The 16521-nt window shown below is 44.4% G+C and overlaps 3 protein-coding genes across 11 annotated transcripts in view; 1 reads left to right on the plus strand and 2 right to left on the minus strand.

Moving 5' to 3' along the window:
* The window catches only part of LUC7L3 (LUC7 like 3 pre-mRNA splicing factor), a 31330-nt gene extending 24095 nt beyond the window's left edge, over positions 1 to 7235 (minus strand). For 5 of the 8 annotated variants that reach the window (XM_050765080.1, XM_050765081.1, XM_050765083.1 and 2 more), the window contains exon 1: positions 6948 to 7209. In XM_050765080.1, coding sequence (XP_050621037.1) covers positions 6948 to 7046 — 99 coding nt within the window. In that variant the 5' untranslated portion in view covers positions 7047 to 7209. Of the gene's footprint in view, positions 1 to 6947 lie in introns of all 8 variants that reach the window. The other 3 variants (XM_050765084.1, XM_050765085.1, XM_050765079.1) reach the window with 2 other exon arrangements.
* Positions 1 to 12295, minus strand: part of LOC126939627 (nucleoside diphosphate kinase A) — a 446836-nt gene extending 434541 nt beyond the window's left edge. The window contains exon 1 of the mRNA XM_050765104.1: positions 12292 to 12295. The gene's annotated coding sequence lies outside the window, so the exon portion shown is untranslated. The remainder of the gene's footprint in view (positions 1 to 12291) is intronic.
* MRPL27 (mitochondrial ribosomal protein L27) overlaps positions 1 to 16521 on the plus strand; it is a 464439-nt gene that overhangs the window by 110660 nt on the left and 337258 nt on the right. The window contains exon 1 of one of the 2 annotated variants that reach the window (XM_050765127.1): positions 3427 to 3436. The exons of the other annotated variant lie outside the window; for it this stretch is intronic. The gene's annotated coding sequence lies outside the window, so the exon portion shown is untranslated. Of the gene's footprint in view, positions 1 to 3426; positions 3437 to 16521 lie in introns of those variants that run through there. 2 annotated transcript variants of the gene reach the window in all.

Here is a 16521-nt window from a genome sequence, read left to right on the forward strand (position 1 = left end):
ATGTACTATATACTGTATTCTTTTTCTTTTTTTTGAGACAAAGTCTCGCTCTGTCAACCAGGCTGGAGCGCAGTGGCGTGATCTCAGCTCACTGCAACCTCCACCTCCCGGGTTCAAGCAATTCTCCTGCCTCAGCCTCCAGAGTAGTTGGGATTACAGGCACCAGCCACAACACCTGGCTAATTTTTTATTTTTAGTAGAGACAGGGTTTCACCATGTTGGCCAGGCTGGTCTCCAACTCCTGACCTCAAGTGATCCGCCCACCTCGGCCTCCCAAAGTGCTGGGATTACAGACGTAAGCCACCATGCCTGGCTATATACTGTATTCCTACAATAAAGTAAGCTAGAGATGTGCATTGTAGAATGTTTAGGGAAAAAAATAACTATAAGTAAGCTAGAGAAAAAAATCTGAAAACACATTTACAGTGGTACATTTATCAATACCCTAAGTTTAGGTCATCTGTATACAAAAGATGAATTGCCTAAAATGCCAGCAACCCCAGGTGCAGATCTCAGTCTACGTACATATAAAGCAATTTAACTTCTTGTATTGTCATGACTTTTCTGCTTCTTGGGAGCACTTCCAATACGAGCTGCACTCATATGGGTCTCAGGGCATTATTCAAAGTTTATGGTATGGTACATAGGCCAGGTGCTGTGGCTCACACCTCTAATCCCAGCACGTGGGTGGATCACTTAAGGCCTGGAGTTCGAGCCCAGCCTGGCCAACGTGACAAAACCCCATCTCTACTAAAAATACAAAACTTAGCCAGACATGGTGGTACACGCCTGTAATCTCAGCTACTTGGGAGGCTGAGGCATGAGAACTGCTTGAACCTGGGAAGCAAAGGTTGCAGTGAGCCGAGATGGCACCACTGCACCCCAGCCTGGGTGACAAAAGCAAGACTGTCTCAAAAACAACAACAAAACACAAAACAGCAAAAGTTTATATGGTATTGCAATAAACATAATGAAAATACACAAGAACCAAGGGATCATTTTTTACTGTGATAGGCAATTTACTATAGACACCAACTGCTCATGCAGAGATTGAGTCACAGGTCATAGGGCATTTTAAGTGGATCCTGGCAACACTTGAGCTCACTGTAATAGCAACAGGTGGCTACGAAATTATTACAGTATTACAGTATGTACTATAGTTAATTTTGTGCAGTTATTACTTAATCTTTACTTTCTCTCGACGGCTAGTGGCACCATGTAGTGTGTGCATAAGTTTTCATAAAGTTTAACTTTTTATGATTAGTATGTATTTTCTGGTAGGAAAATGATAAACTAGTATATACATCTATTTTATGTATTTGTGATGCACTTTTCTTGTATTTAAAAAATATTTCTAGGCTATGTGATTTGTCTTCAAGTTTTTTCAAATTGTTGCAAATCTCCAAAAAATTTTCCAATATATTTATTGAAAAAAATCCACGTATAAAGCAAACACACTCAACTCAAACCCGTGTTGTTCAAGGGTCAATTTTACTTTGCCCAATGGTGGCATTTATCATATTCTGTTATGGAAATGCATTTACATTCAACTGGAATAATCCCTACTGGGAAAAAAAAAAAGTGCATTTACTCCTTCCTGTCACCAATACCTGATGGCTCTTTAGGACCAAGTGCTATACCTGTACTATCCTGCTGTTACCTACCTAAGGGCAAAACATTTTTCTTTTTTAAATGGAGTCTCACTCCTGTCGCACAGGCTGGAGTGCAGTGGCACAATCTCGGCTCACCGCAACCTCCACCTCCCAGGTTCAAGCTATTCTCCTTCCTTGGCCTCCCAAGTAGCTGGGATTACAGGCATGTGCCACCATGCCTGGCTAATTTTTGTATTTTTAGTAGAGACGGGTTTTCACCATGTTGGCCAGGCTGGTCTCAAACCCCTGACCTCAGGTGATGCACCCGCCTCAGCCTCGCAAAGTGCTAGGATTACAGACGTGAGCCACTGCGCCCGGCAGAGCAATACTTTTTCGTTGGATAAATGAATACAACAATGTTCCTAACCTACTAGTAAGAAATGAAGAGAAGGACTGGGCACGGTGGCTCACACTTGTAATCCCAGCACTTTGGGAGGCCTAGGGAGGATCACTTGTTGTCAGGAATTCAAGACCAGCCCGGTAAACATGGTGAAACCCCATCTCTACCACAATACAAAAATTAGCCAGGCACGGTGGCATGCACCTGTAAATCCACCTACTCTGGAGGCTGAGGCAGGAGAATCGCTTGAACCCGGGAGCTGAGATCACACCACTGCACTCCAGCCTGGGCAACAGAGCAAGACTCCATCCCGGGGCGGGGGGGGGGGGGGGGGGGGGGGAAGAGAGAAAATATTTCATAAAATGAAGAACTGTATTAGGAAAAAGTCAATGTTACAAACTTAAGCTACCTTCTCCTTTCGTGAGGAAATCAAGTCTAATAACATATATAATGACAGACACACAAACACATTTTCCTAAAGCAACCAAAGATTTAGTAAATACCTTACTATTATTTTCAGTGTGATTATGGTATTGTGGTTATTTTATTCTATTTCTTTTTTGAGACAGAGTGTCACTCTGTTGCCCAGGCTGGACTGTGGTGGCACCATCTCAGCTCACTGCAACCTCTGCCTCCTGGGTTGAAAGGATCCTCCCCCTTCAACCTCCGGAGTAGCTGGGATTACAGGCATGCACCACTTCGCCTAGCTAATTTTTTTTTATTTTTTAGTAGAGACGGGGTTTCACCATGTTGGCCAGGCTAGTCTCGAACTCCTGGACTCAAGCGATCCGCCTGCGTTGGCCTCCCAATGTTGAGATTACAGGTGTGAGCCACCATGCCTGGTTGGCTATGTTTTTTTAAAAGTCCTTATATTTTACAGATAAACAATGATGGATTTAAGGCTGAAATACAGAATTGCTTCAAAATAATGGAAGGGCTACAGAGGAAATAATATTGACCACGTGCTAATATTACTGAATTGGGTATGGGTACATGGGGAGTTCATTATATTATACTATTCACTCTAATTCTGTATGTTTTGGGAAGAAAAGCAAACAGTAATTACATAAACATATAACACATGGACTGCTGGCAATTCTGAGAAGCCAACACTTACTATGTTACTATGGAGTAAGGTAGGAAATGAGGAAATGCCAGATGGGCACGGTGGCTCATGCCTGTAACCTCAGCAACTTTGGGAGACTGAGGTAGGCAGATCACTTGAGGTCAAGAGTTTTGAGACCAGTCTGGCCAACATGGTGAAACCCTGTCTACTAAAAATACAAAAATTAGCCATGTGTGGTGGCGCACACCTGCAATCCCAGTTACTCGGCATGCTGAGGCCAGGAGATGGAGGTTGTAGTGAGCCAAGATCATGCCACTACACTTCAGCCTGGGCGACAGAGACAGACTCTGTCTCAAAAAAAAAAAAAAAAGGGGGGGGGATGGGGTGGGGTAGAAAATGCTTACTTTTCTATCTTACTCCATTGTAACATAGTAAAGTTACTATGAACATTTTGGTGACTCTGAATGAAAACTAGTAAAATACATATTAATAGATGCCATCGTGCATTACAATTACTATTTTTTTGCTTTCGATTTTCACTCCCAAATTCTGAACATTTTTAAAGCAAAAAGAAAAAGTTTACAAGTAAAAAATGTGGACAGAAGCCTTAACTGTTTTCCCTTTTCTAAACAATTTTTCAGTGTCAATGACAGTATCTGCTAACATTCCAAAGATTTCAGAAAAGAACATTTAGTTCAATTTCCTTCATAAATTATTAAACCTTCATGTTAAACCTTCATGGAAGGGAGGGTAGGCTTGAGTTTGATAAATGGAAGAAAACTCATTTCAGATATTAGAATCAGTGTTAACAAAATTAAGTAATTTCATTTTCAGGTCGAGATCTAGAATATAAAAACCTCAATTTGAACTACAAAATTTCTGTCTTGCTACATAAAAAATAACAAAAGCTCCAGATCAGACATTACAATTTACTTACAATCTTCTGATAATATGGCTACTAGTGCCTTCTCTGGCAAACACTGAAATTAAACCCTCACTGAAAGGTACTCCCCCTAGGCAGTCAGTTACAATCACATGCTTCCCTCATCTCTGTAGTTGTTTAGGATTAACCAAGCAACTGCTTAGTGCAAAACACCAAAACAATAATCTCAAACAATTGCAAAATACAAACAAACAGGGTGGGAGGGTGTACCAATGAATCCATGAAACAGTATCAAACTCGATTTGACTTTAGCTGAAAAGTTTCTCAGATCCAGAGGTAGCAATCTACAAAGTTGAAAATGCCTGTAAAAGCACTAGCCCTAGTAAAACACCTTGGTGAAGGTTACATACACACCATTACAAATAAGCGGTCGATGATTTTGCATCACAGATGCATTCTTCACTTGAAACTGAGCTTCGCAAGTGCAGCTTGTTCACATATCACTCATCATGAAAAGGAGAAAAAAGTACAGTAGTAGAATCTACTACCAAATTAATACCAATTACGATTTAATTGTGCAGATACGCACAATTAAAAGCCCAGGACTAATCAGGATGGGTCAGGAAACAGTAGGTAACAAACTTTAGAATGCCTAAGAGGAGCCATTTTAAAAAATGCAGATACTGGGGCCCTTCCCCAAGACTGTTGAATCAGACTCCCTGGGAAGGGGAGTTCAAGGCGTTGAAGTACAGAAATCTGCATTTAAAACAAATTCCACAGGTCAAATACAGCTATCTAGGGACTACTTTTAACACTAAGCTAAGGTCACCATTTTGACTGTTAAATACCTACAGATGCCTCGGCAACTGTCGTTTTAATAAATGGTTGCTTCCTTTCCTTATTTTGGTATTCATCTCTATTCCAAAGAAAAAACAAGGACCTAATACAGCTGAAATGGCTTCTTCCATTTAATGCAAGTATGGCCAAGAAAAATTTCCAGATGTAATAGGAATGCAAAAATATGTTAAAATATCAGACTATAGTGATGGTGAATCCTTTTCAGCATATAATGGGTTTGACCATCCCTGCAGGTTTAGCACTAACAGCCAACAGTACAAGAATACGCAGATGACCCGGAAACGATATCAAGAGCTTCCCCAGCTTTATTACACAGTAATTCCACTTATTTAGATGAGACCATGTGCTTTGTTTTTGGTTAACACTACCAACATTTTCCCTGCAGATATGAATCTGAAATGTCAGTAACCTTCAATCTAGAATGAAGTGCAATTTGTCATTAAGGCATTAAATAATTTAGTAACAAACACTGAAAGTTAAAATTAGTGAAAAGTACTAAAACTGAAAGCAAGGCAGATTATGGCTGAGATGACATAAAACCTAAATTGCTATTCTGAGGGCCTCATCACTGCAGAGTCATAAACCCATCGCATACAATGTAATCTGGCAACAAATTACCCCGGGAAAGAAAACAGTTTCTCTAAAACGTGTTCAAAGCCAAGGGCGCAGAGATACAAGCCTGCTCCAACTGATAAGCAGTGCAATGGAAAACATTTTTCTCTTGAATTCAAAATGCACAAATATTCTATTGCATATCAGCTGAATGGCCATAATGTTTTGGTTTGCTTTTTACCTTCCTTAGGATTTTGAGCGTTATTCCTAACACCTTTGCAAAGTTTAGACTGAAAGGTTAGAGTTAGGTAGTTAAAAAAAAAAATTTTAAGTTACTTCGCTGTAACAAAGATGCCTACAAAAGATGGTCAAGATAAGCAGTTCCTTAGTCTCCTACTGTGACAAATGGGGGGAGTGCTGTGGGGAGCCTACATGTTAAAAATAAAAACAAAAAACCTACCTCTTAAAAACAATAAATTCTACTCTAAGAATGTCTCATACTACTTTGGAATCAGGTAGCACCCCAACACAACTTGAGCCAAACTTACTCTTTCTTAAGGTACTAAAAGAAGTCATCTAGCACCAACTTGCTTTCCTACACTGCAAAAAAGAAATTTTACCTTCACTAAAGCCTACGTTTAAAAAGAGTTAAGAAAATAGTTTTCTAAAGAAGCATGCATTACCTGAACGATTCCTTCATACTTTGATTAGCAATTGTTTTAAAATTAGCATGTTAGATTACAACCGCAAAGTAAAATTAAATTCTGTATCTATTCTCCAGATAAGACCTAAAGTAAACATTACACTGCATGTTCAAAACTAGATCAAAATACTTAAAATGTTGCAGTATGTGCAGAGAAACAGTTTCATAGGATTGTGGAAAGCTAACTACAAAGATTAGTTTCCTCAGTTGCCAAGACTTTGGGTGAGCCTTTTTAAGTCTCACCAGTGAAACTGGGGTTATAATATTTACCTTTACTCACAGGGCTAAGGGCATCAAATGAGTTTGATGTTTTAGAAAAAACCTTGACAGCTTATTATAATACTGTTAACGAACAGTATTTGTAAATCATCACGGTAACCCCTAACAAGTAAACTACTTATTTTACATTTCTATCTCCCCGTATAAGCATCTTGCTGTAATTACTGAAATAAAATACCGCCACGATTTTTACCATGAATCCTAGTCAGAAATTTCAGTCTAAATACGACGTTCAACCCAAACTACAGAAGAATGTGCCCTTCTCCCTATTTCACAATGAGGTGAAACCTCGGAGCCGCTAGATTTAATAAGATGCTGCTATACTTCTTTCCCGCGTTTCCCCGCCTCATCAAGGTGCTTTTCAATTCTGCCAAGGGTTCTCCTGGACCCCCTTGATACTAGAACAACAAAACCAAATCACCCCCATCCCCGGGTCCGGACACCATCCTCCCTCCTGGGCCATCCTCCCTCCTGGCTCCCTGGGCACCGGATCAGACGCTCGACCCCGGTGCGGCCCTGGCCCCACATTGCGCCGCGGCCCGGCGGGCCACAGCCCGCGCCCGCTCCCCTCCCCCACGGAGCCCGGCCTCAGGCCCAAGGCCCGCGGGACTTACGCTCTCGTGGTCCCACCGCACGTTGCTGCGCTTCTCGTCCGGGGCTAGGTTTCGGTCCCGGCCCATTAACTCATCCAACAACTGCGCGGCCGAAATCATGGTGCTTCCTTCGGGCGGCTGTTCCCACCAGCCCAGGCACCCGCCAACGAAAACACGGGCGACACCGTCGCCAATCTCCTCGGCCCGCTCTCAGGCCGAAAACCCTCCTATACACAGGAGCCGACAAGACAAAATGGCCGCCGCGCGGACGCCTTCCCAGCATGCCATGCGCCTGCGGGACACGCCCAGGCCCGGGCGGAGAGGGCGGGCTCGGCTTCCGCCGTCTGGGGGCGGGGCCCGCGGTGGCCGGGTCCGGACTCCGCCCCTGCCTAGAGACCGTGGGGCCAGGTAATGCCTGCCCGCGCACTTCCCCCAGTTCCCAGTTTTCCCGAGCTTCTTCACAGTGAGAAATTGGAATCTGGGTCTTGAAGCCTGGACACCGCTTCAAAATGGAGAAGACAGTGTCTCCTTTAGTCCACGTGGTGCACATGGTGCCTCATGCAGCGGGGGAAACTGAAGATTCCGGCTTCCGACTCCGTTTTGCTAGTCGCTGCGCTCGCGCCTCTTGCACCTGGCTTTGTCCTCCCACCCTGAGTCTCCTGATTAACAGGATGGGAAATCGAGGCGAGAAGAGACAAGGCAGCTTCTAAAATATGGGGATTCAGTCCTACATCAGATTCCTCCCAGTGAGGAATTTTTTAAAAAGATATTGATCCAGTAGGCCAGGTGCGGTGGCTCAAGCCTGTAATCCCAGCACTTTGGGAGGCCGAAGCGGGCGGATCACCTGAGGTCGGGAGTTCAAGATCAGCCTGATCAACATGGAGAAACCCCGTCTCTACTAAAAATACAAAATTAGCTTGGCGTGGTGGCGCATGCCTGTAATCCCAACTACTTAGGAGGCTGAGGCAGGAGAATCGCTTGAATCCGGGAGGCGGAGGTTGCAGTGAGCCGAGATCGCACCATTGCACTCCAGCCTGGGCAACAAGAGCAAAACTCCATCTCAAAAAAAAAAAAAAATATATATATATATACACACACACACACACACACACACATATAGATAGATCCATTTATTCAACAAATGGTATGTGCCAGGCACTGTGCTTGAAGCTAAACTCAGAACCTTTCAGACAGTCCATGCTCCCGCAGACCTGTGCATTGGCGAGGGAGATAATCGCTGAAGAAATAAAGTCACAAATATATCAACATAAATTGGGATAATGCTCTAGTACAGTTAAGGGTATGGTCTCTAAAGCCAGATTGCCTGGGTTCGTAATCCCAGCTCTGCTGCTCTGTGCCTGTGTTTCCTTTTCTTTAAAATGGGGTTTACAATTGTCCTCCCCGGCCCCCAGCAACCATGCTATTGTGAAGATTAAATGAGTTGATACAATGTAAGGCACTACACATTGATAACAACAAGTCCAACACTTTTTTTTTTTTTTGGACTGGGTCTGGCTCTGTCCCCCATGCTGGAGTGCAATGGCACGATCTCAGCTCACTGCAGTCTCGACCTCCTGGGCTCAGGCGACCTTCTCACCTCAACCTCCCCAGTAGCTGGAACTACAGTTTCTCCTGCCTCGGCCTCCTGAGTAGCTGGGTTTACAGGCACCCGCCACCACGCCCAGCTAATTTTTGTACTTTTAGTAGAGACGGAGTTTCACCATGTTGGCCAGGCTGATCTCGAACTCCTGACCTCAGGTGATCCACCTGCCTCGGCCTCCCAAAGTGCTGGGATTACAGGCGTGAGCCACCACATGGGGTCGGAGGCTTTTTTAAAATAGGAAATTAGAGGTTAGACATGGTGACTCACGCCATAATCGCAGTACTTTAGGGAGGCAGAGGCAGGGAGATAGCTTGAGCCCAGGAGTTTGAGACATGCCTGGGCAACATAACAAGACCCCATTCTCCACAAAAAGGGGAAAAAAAAAGACCAAAAAAAAAAAAAAACAACCAAACATAGGAATATAGAGTATGTTTAATGTTGGGGATATTCCAGTAGAGAGGTAGAAAATAAAAGAAGGGGATAGTTAATGACTTAAAATCTTAAAAAGGTAACGGGTTAGGCTCCAGGGCATATTTGAAACCTCTGGCCTTTGATAGGAGAAAGTATCTTCTCCACTGAAACAAGAAAGAAGAAAATCAATTTACAGATTTAGCAGTGAGATAAGGCAGTTCTCAGCTGTTGGTTTCAGTTTTCCCAATGAAGCATTTATTGAGGGCTCTCCACTGTTACTACCACCAAAAAAAAAAAAAAAAAAAGGCCAGGCTTACTGGCTCACACCTGTAATCCCAGCACTTTGGGAGGCAGAGGCAGGCGGATCACAAGGTCAGGAGATCAAGGCCATCCTGGCTAACACGGCGAAACCCTGTCTCTACTAAAAATGCAACAAATTAGCTGGGCAACAAATTAGCCAGGCCTATAGTCCCAGCTACTCGAGAGGCTGAGGCAGGAGAATGGCATGAACCTGGGAGGCGGAGCTTGCAGTGAGCCAAGATTGCACCACTGCACTCCAGCCTGGGTGACAGAGCGAGACTCCGTCGAAAAAAAAAAAAAGTGAACCACAAACAAACAGGACTGCACACATCATGAACCACAAACACACAACCAGATTGCAAAATTACAGCTCCTGCCCATCACAAGTTCTTAATCTAATTATCTCATTCTTTCCACAAACTATAATGTACATGTGTTCTGTTCTGAACCTGGGTTACTGGCTGGGAATACAAAGACGGATGTATAAAACCGGGTTCTCCGGGAGCTCCTGACCTATGGGAGACAAAAGCATCACAACTACAATTTGGTCTTGAAATGAAACTACTTGGGCCAGCCGTGGTGGCTCACACCTGTAATCTCAGCTCTTTGGGAGGCCGAGGCAGGCGGATTGCTTGAGCCCAGGAGTTTGAGACCAGCCGGGGCAACATAATGAAATCCTGCCTCTGCAAAAAATACAAAAAATTAGCTGGGTGTGGTGGTGCATGCCTGTAGTCCCAGCTACTCACGAGGCTGCAGTGAGAGGATCACTTGAGCACAGGAAGTCGAGGCTGCAGTGAGGCGTGGTTGCACCACTGCACTCCAGCCTGGGCAATGGAGTGACACTCTGTCTCAAAAAGAAAGTATTAAATGCCTTTGAATCACAGAGGTGAGAGCTCCTGGCCCTGTCAAACACCAGGTAAGTCTTACTCTACAACTCTCTTTTTCATAGAGTCTGAGGACAAGCCACATTTCAGTGTGCGTTACCACTACAGATAATGAATTCCTTCATTCATCCTCCATTAATGCAGTGAGCCCTAGTGTGATCTGTATCAGATTCTCTGCTGTGTCTCGGGATCCAGAGGTAAAAGTAGTCTTTAGTAACAGGTCACAAAGCCCATTTTACAGATAATTTTGATGGACTACAGGAGTTGGCTATTTCCTAATGATGGAATGGGAAATGACTTAATCTTATCAGCCAGTGGTGTCCACACCCCATTCCATACCTGTTACCAATAGAAAATGTTATGGGCTTCGGGCACGGTGGCTCACGCCTGTAATCCACCACTTTGGGAGGCCGAGGCAGGTGGATCAGGAGTTTGAGACCAGCCTGGTCAACATAGTGAAACCCACCTCTACTCAATATACAAAAAATTAGCCGGGTGTGATGGCAGGTGCCTATTCTCCCAGCTACTTGGGGGGCTGAGGCGGGAGAATTGCTTGAACCCGGGAGGTGGAAGTTGCAGTGAGCTGAGACCACACCATTGCACTACAGCCTGGGTGACAGAGTAAGACTCCATCTCAAAAAAAAAAGAAAAAGAAAATGTTATGGGCTAAATTGTGTTCCTGTCACCTCCAAACTCATATGTTGAGGCCTAATTCCTGGAACCTCAGAATGTGACTGTATTGGGAGATCATGCATTTGAAGATGACAATTAAGTTAAAACAAGGCTGTTAGGTTGGGCCATAATCCTATCAGACTGGTGTCCTTATACGAGGACATTTGGACACACACAGAGGCACCAGGGATACACTTGCACAGAGAAAAAGCTATGTGAGGACATGGTAAGAAGGTGGTCATTTACAAGCCAAAGACAGAGGCTTCCAAATAAACCAAACCTGCCAACACCCAGATTGTAAACTCATAGACTCCAGAAAATAAAAATCTCTTTTGTTTAAGCATCTAGTCTGTGGTATTTTTGTTATGATAGCCCTATAAGCTAATATAGAAAGGAAGCTGCAGTTACTACAGGTCTTCTGACTGCTTCCCAGCCTCCCAGCCTCCAGTGTGGGTCCCTTGGCCCCATCCTCCATCTATCTTGCTGCCCCAGTTACCTTTCTTTTTTTTTGAGACGGAGTCTCGCTCTGTTGCCCAGGCAGGAGTACAGTGGCACGATCTCAGCTCACTGCAACCTCTGCCTTCCAGGTTAAAGCAATTCTCCTGCCTCACCCTCCTGAGTAGCTGGGACTACAGGCTCACACTGCCATGCTCAGCTGTTTTTTGTTTTTGGTTTTTTTTTTGTATTTTAGTGGAGACGGGGTTTTGCCATGTTGCCCAGGCTGCTCTCGAACTCCTGAGGTCAGGCAATCCACCCACCTCGGCCTCCCAAAGTGCAGGGATTGCAGGCATGAGACACCATGCCCGGCCATCAGTCACCTTTCCAAATGTAAATCTAGTTGTGTCTCACCCCTGCTCAAACGCCTCCAACAGGCCAGGTGCAGCGGCTCACACCTCAGCACTTTGGGAGGCCGAGGCTGATAGATTGCTTGAGCTCAAGAGCTTGAGACCAGCCTGGGTGACGTGGCGAAACCCCATCTCTACGGAAAATACAAAAATTAGCTGGGCATGGTGGCACGCGCCTCTAGTCCCAGCTACTTAGGAGGCTGAGGTGGGAGGATTGCTGGAGTCCCAGGAGGCAGAGGCTGCAGTGAGCCAAGATGGAACCACTGCATTCCAGCCTGGGTGACAGAGTGAGACCCTGTCTCAAAGCAAAACAAAACAAAAATGCCTCCAACCTTGGAGGCGATGACTCCCCATCATCTCCACTCTAAGATTCAACCACCACAAGGTGGTCCATGCTCTGACCTGCTTCTCCAACTTCATCTGCTACTGCCTCCAGTACTTGGAAGACCCTTGCTTCCTGCATTTCACCATCTACGTTGCTCCAGGCATGGAAAGCTCTTCCACTCCAGCAGCAAGCAACACCTACTCATCTTTCTCTCAGAGACAGGGTCTCACTCCTGCCTCAGCCTCCTGAGCAGCCGGGGTTACAGATATGAGCCCTTATTCATCTTTCAGCTCACAGCCCCAGTTTCAGCAGCTCCACAATGCCACCCCGGACCCTGGCCCTCCACCTGCTACACACTGATCACTTTCTTCTTTGTGCCATCATTTTACCTGAAGCATCTTTGCACATTTTTGGGTTTGTCACACAATATTGCAAATATCAATTTCTTCCCTTAGAATGAAAGGTTTTGTTGTTGTTGTTTGTTTGTATTTGTTTTTTAGGTCAGGTGCCAGCCTGGGTGACAGAACAAGACCCTGTCTCAAAAAAAAAAAAAAAAAAAAAAAAAAGGCAGGACCTTTCGGGTGTGATTAGGTCATGAAGGCAGAGACCTCAGGAATGGGATTAGTGCCATTCATAAATGAGGTCCGAGAGAGCTCCTTTGCCCCTTCTGCTATGCCATGTGAGGAAAAAACGAGAAACTGGCAGTCTGCAACCCAGAAGAGGGCCCTCGACAGAACCTGACCATGCTGGTACCATGATCTTGGAATTTCAGCTTCCAGAATTGTGAGAAAAAATTTTCGGTTGCTTATAAGTCACCCAGGTTGTGGTATTTTGTTATAGCACCCCAAATGGACTAAGAAAGTCTGGTGGCTGCCTGTATCACTTCACTGCACCTTTCTTCTTCAATGGCACCAGCAAGATTGTGATGGTTAAACCCATTTTATAGGTTTCAGCCCTTTCTTTCTTGCCCTTTCTGCAGCATTTGACCCTGTGGATCACTCCCTTGTCTCCAAACCCTCCCACTACTTTGCTTTTCCTCCTGCTAGTCTATTAATAGCTGCTCCTCTTTAGTCTCATTTCAGAATTTCTTCTCTTCTGTCCATCATTAAAATGTTGACTATAGATGCTCCTCATCTTACAAAGGGGTTAGATCCCAATACGTCCATCATAGGTTGAAAATGCATTTAATGCACCTAGCCTACAGATACAGTTTGGCTCTGTGTCTCCACCCAAATCTCATCTCAAATTGTAATCTCTATGTGTCCAGGGAGGAACCTGATAGGAGGTGATTGGATAATGGGGGCAGCTCCCCCATGCTGTTCTCGTGATAGTGAGTGAGTTCTCAGGACATCTGATGGTTTAAAAGCGTGGCACTTCCCCTTCGCTCTGTCGCTTTCTCTCCTGCCACCTTGTGAAGGTGTATGGCACCTTGTGCCATAATTGTAAGTTTCCTGAGGCCTCCCCAGCCATGTGGAACTGTAAGCCAATTAAACCTCCTCACTTTATAAATTACCCAGTCTCGGGTAGTTCTTTTTTTTTTTTTTTTTTTTTTAAACAAAGTCTTGCTCTGTCACCCAGGTTGGAGTGCAGTGGCACAATCTAGGCTCACTACAACCTCTGCCTCCCAGGTTCAAGTGATTCTTGTGCCTCAGCCTCCTGAGTAGCTGGGATTATGGGCTTGCGCCACCACACCTGCCTAATTTTTGTATTTTTTAGTAGAGACAGGGTTTCTCCATGTTGGCCAGGCTGGTCTCGAACTTCTGGCCTCAAGTGATCCACCTGCCTTGGCTTCCCAAACTGCTGGGATTATAGGCATGAGCCACTGTGCTCGGCCTTCGGTAGTTCTTGATAGCAGTGTGAAAACAGACTAATATACCTACCAAACATCATAACTTAGCCTAGCCTTAAGTGTGCTGAGAACACTTACATTAGCCTACAGTTGGGCAAAATCATCTAACACAAAACCTATTTTATAATAATGTGTTGAATATCTCATGTAATTTATTAAATACTGTACTGAAAATAAAAAACAGAATAATTGGTTACACGAAGTAAGGTTTCTACATACTTTTGCACTTTTGTGTATCACTTTTGCACTGTTGTAAAGTAAAAGAATCCTAACTGCAACCATCATAAGTTGGGAACCATCTGTATTCTTCCGTCTTTGGCTGTCTTCTTTTTAAAAATTATTTATTTACGTACTTATTTTAAGACAGGATCTCACTGTCAGGGTTTCACTGTGTTGTCCAGGCTAGTCTGGAACTCCTGGGCTCAAAGGATCCTCCTGTCTCAGCATCCTGAGTAGCTGGGATAACAGGAACAAACCACCATTCCTGGCTGTCTTCAGCAGTCTTTTTTTTTTTTTTTTTTTTTTTTTTTTTTGAGACAGTCTTACTCTGTTGCCTAGACTGGAGTGCAGTGGCACGATCTTGCCTCACTGCAACCTCCACCTCCCAGATTCAAGTGATTCTCCTGCCTCAGCCTCCTGAGTAGCTGGGAATACAGGCGTGCACCACCACACCCGGCTTTCTGTATTTTCAGTAGAGACAGGGTTTCGCTGTGTTGGCCAGACTGGTCTTGCACTCCTGACCTCAGATGATCCACCCTCCTCCGCCTCCCAAAGTGCTGGGATTATAGGTGTGAGCCACCACGCCCGGCAGCAGTCTTCTCTCAGCACTCACACAGACTCCCTTGGGGCTATCTCTTCTATTCCCATGACTTCAGTTAGCACCCTTTGCTGACTGCCAAAATACAAATCACCAGCCCAGATCGCCTTCCTAAATGCAATACCCATTCACGTAACTGTTTACTGGTTTACTGAACATTTAAATGAAAATCAGAAGAGAAAGCACAGGCTCAGAAATTGAACTTGAGTTCAAAGCCTTGCTCCATCACAAACTACCATGTATAGCATTGGGCAAGTTTGTTTGTTTGTTTGTTTTTGAGAAGGAGTCTCACTCTGTTGCCCAGGCTGGAGTGCAATGGCATGATCTCGGCTCACTGAAACCTCCGCCTCCTGGGTTCAAGCGATTCCCCTGCCTCAGCCTCCTGAGTAGCTGAGATTACAGGCACCTGCCACCAGGCCCAGCTAATTTTTGTATTTTTAGTAGAGACGGGATTTTGTCATGTTGGCCACGCTGGTCTCAAACTCCTGACCTCAGGTGATCTGCCCGCCTCAGCCTCCCAAAATGCTGTGATTACAGGTGTGAGCCACTGCGCCTGGCCAGCAATGGGGCAAGTTAATTACCTCGCTAAGCCTCAGATAATAACAATGGTCCTGTTTTACAGAGGGGTTGTTGTGAGGATTAAATGAGATAATCCACGTACAGCAGTTCCTGCAGTGCCTGGCAATGAGTTGATCGTAGCAGATAGTAAAGAGTAGTAGTAATTAAAAGGTCCTCGGAAAGCTCAAGTCAGCAGATTCAAAAGTGAATTCATGACCAAACCTCAAACCTTCTCAACATCCTTTGTCTCAAATCTCAATAAATCACACCACCATCTAATCAGCCAGAAACCCGAACATTATCCTTGTTTCTTGACCACCAGTGCCCTCCCACTCTGCCAGGTTAAGTTTCCCTAACGTAAACCTTGTTGTAACCCACCTATGATCCAATGAATGTTTAAGATGTCTAGGCTTTGCACATATCCATTCATTCAATCCATACAACAATCCTGCAAGGTGGGTGCTACTATTATTCCTATTTCGCAGGTGCAGAATTTGAGGCACGGGAAAGTTGAGTAACTCATCCAAGATTATATAAGTGGCAAAGCTGGCATACAAACCCAGGCAGTCTGGCGTCTATCTCCATGCTCACTACCATTATGCTACGTTGTTTCTATTGTAATGCATAGCACATTCTATTGTTCGCCTTGTCTCCCCTGATAAACTTTTCTTCGAAGTCAAGGACTCTGATTCATTTGCAGCAGCATCCTCAGTGACTAGAACAGTGCCTGGCAAACAGTACATGCTTAATACAGTTCAGTGAATTAGGTAGTTCCCTAGAGACAAGACAGAGTAGAGATAAATGGACGTAGTAATAGAACAGCCAGCAGGTTACATTCAGTTATATCCAGAATCAGAAGTTTCGTTTGTGGATAAAAAAAAAATTTTTTTTATCTGAAGATAATAAACAGAAGACTGAACTCAGAGTAAGTAGAGGTTGAGTTTAAGAAGATCTACTAATATTCATGGATACAGCAGTTGTGTAGGGTACATGCTATAATCCTTTTAAGGAAGGGACATTTGACAAACTCTCATAAAGAGAACTCATAGTCTTCGGGGTGCAGTCATGAACAATTTTTTAAACTGCATTAATAAGAAAAAACAACAACAACAACAACAAAAAAAAAAAAAAAAAAAAAAAAAAAAACAGTCCAGGCGCGGTGGCTCATACCTGTAATTCCAGCACTTTGGGAGGCCAAGGCTGATGGATCACATGAGGTCAGGAGCTCGAGACCAGTCTGGCCAACATGGTGAAACCCCATCTCTATTAAAAATACAAAAATTAGCCAAGCATGGTAGCAAAGGCCTGTAATCCCAGCTGCTCGGGAGTCT

This window comes from Macaca thibetana, chromosome 16, assembly GCF_024542745.1.
Source record: "Macaca thibetana thibetana isolate TM-01 chromosome 16, ASM2454274v1, whole genome shotgun sequence".
Lineage (NCBI taxonomy): Eukaryota > Metazoa > Chordata > Mammalia > Primates > Cercopithecidae > Macaca > Macaca thibetana.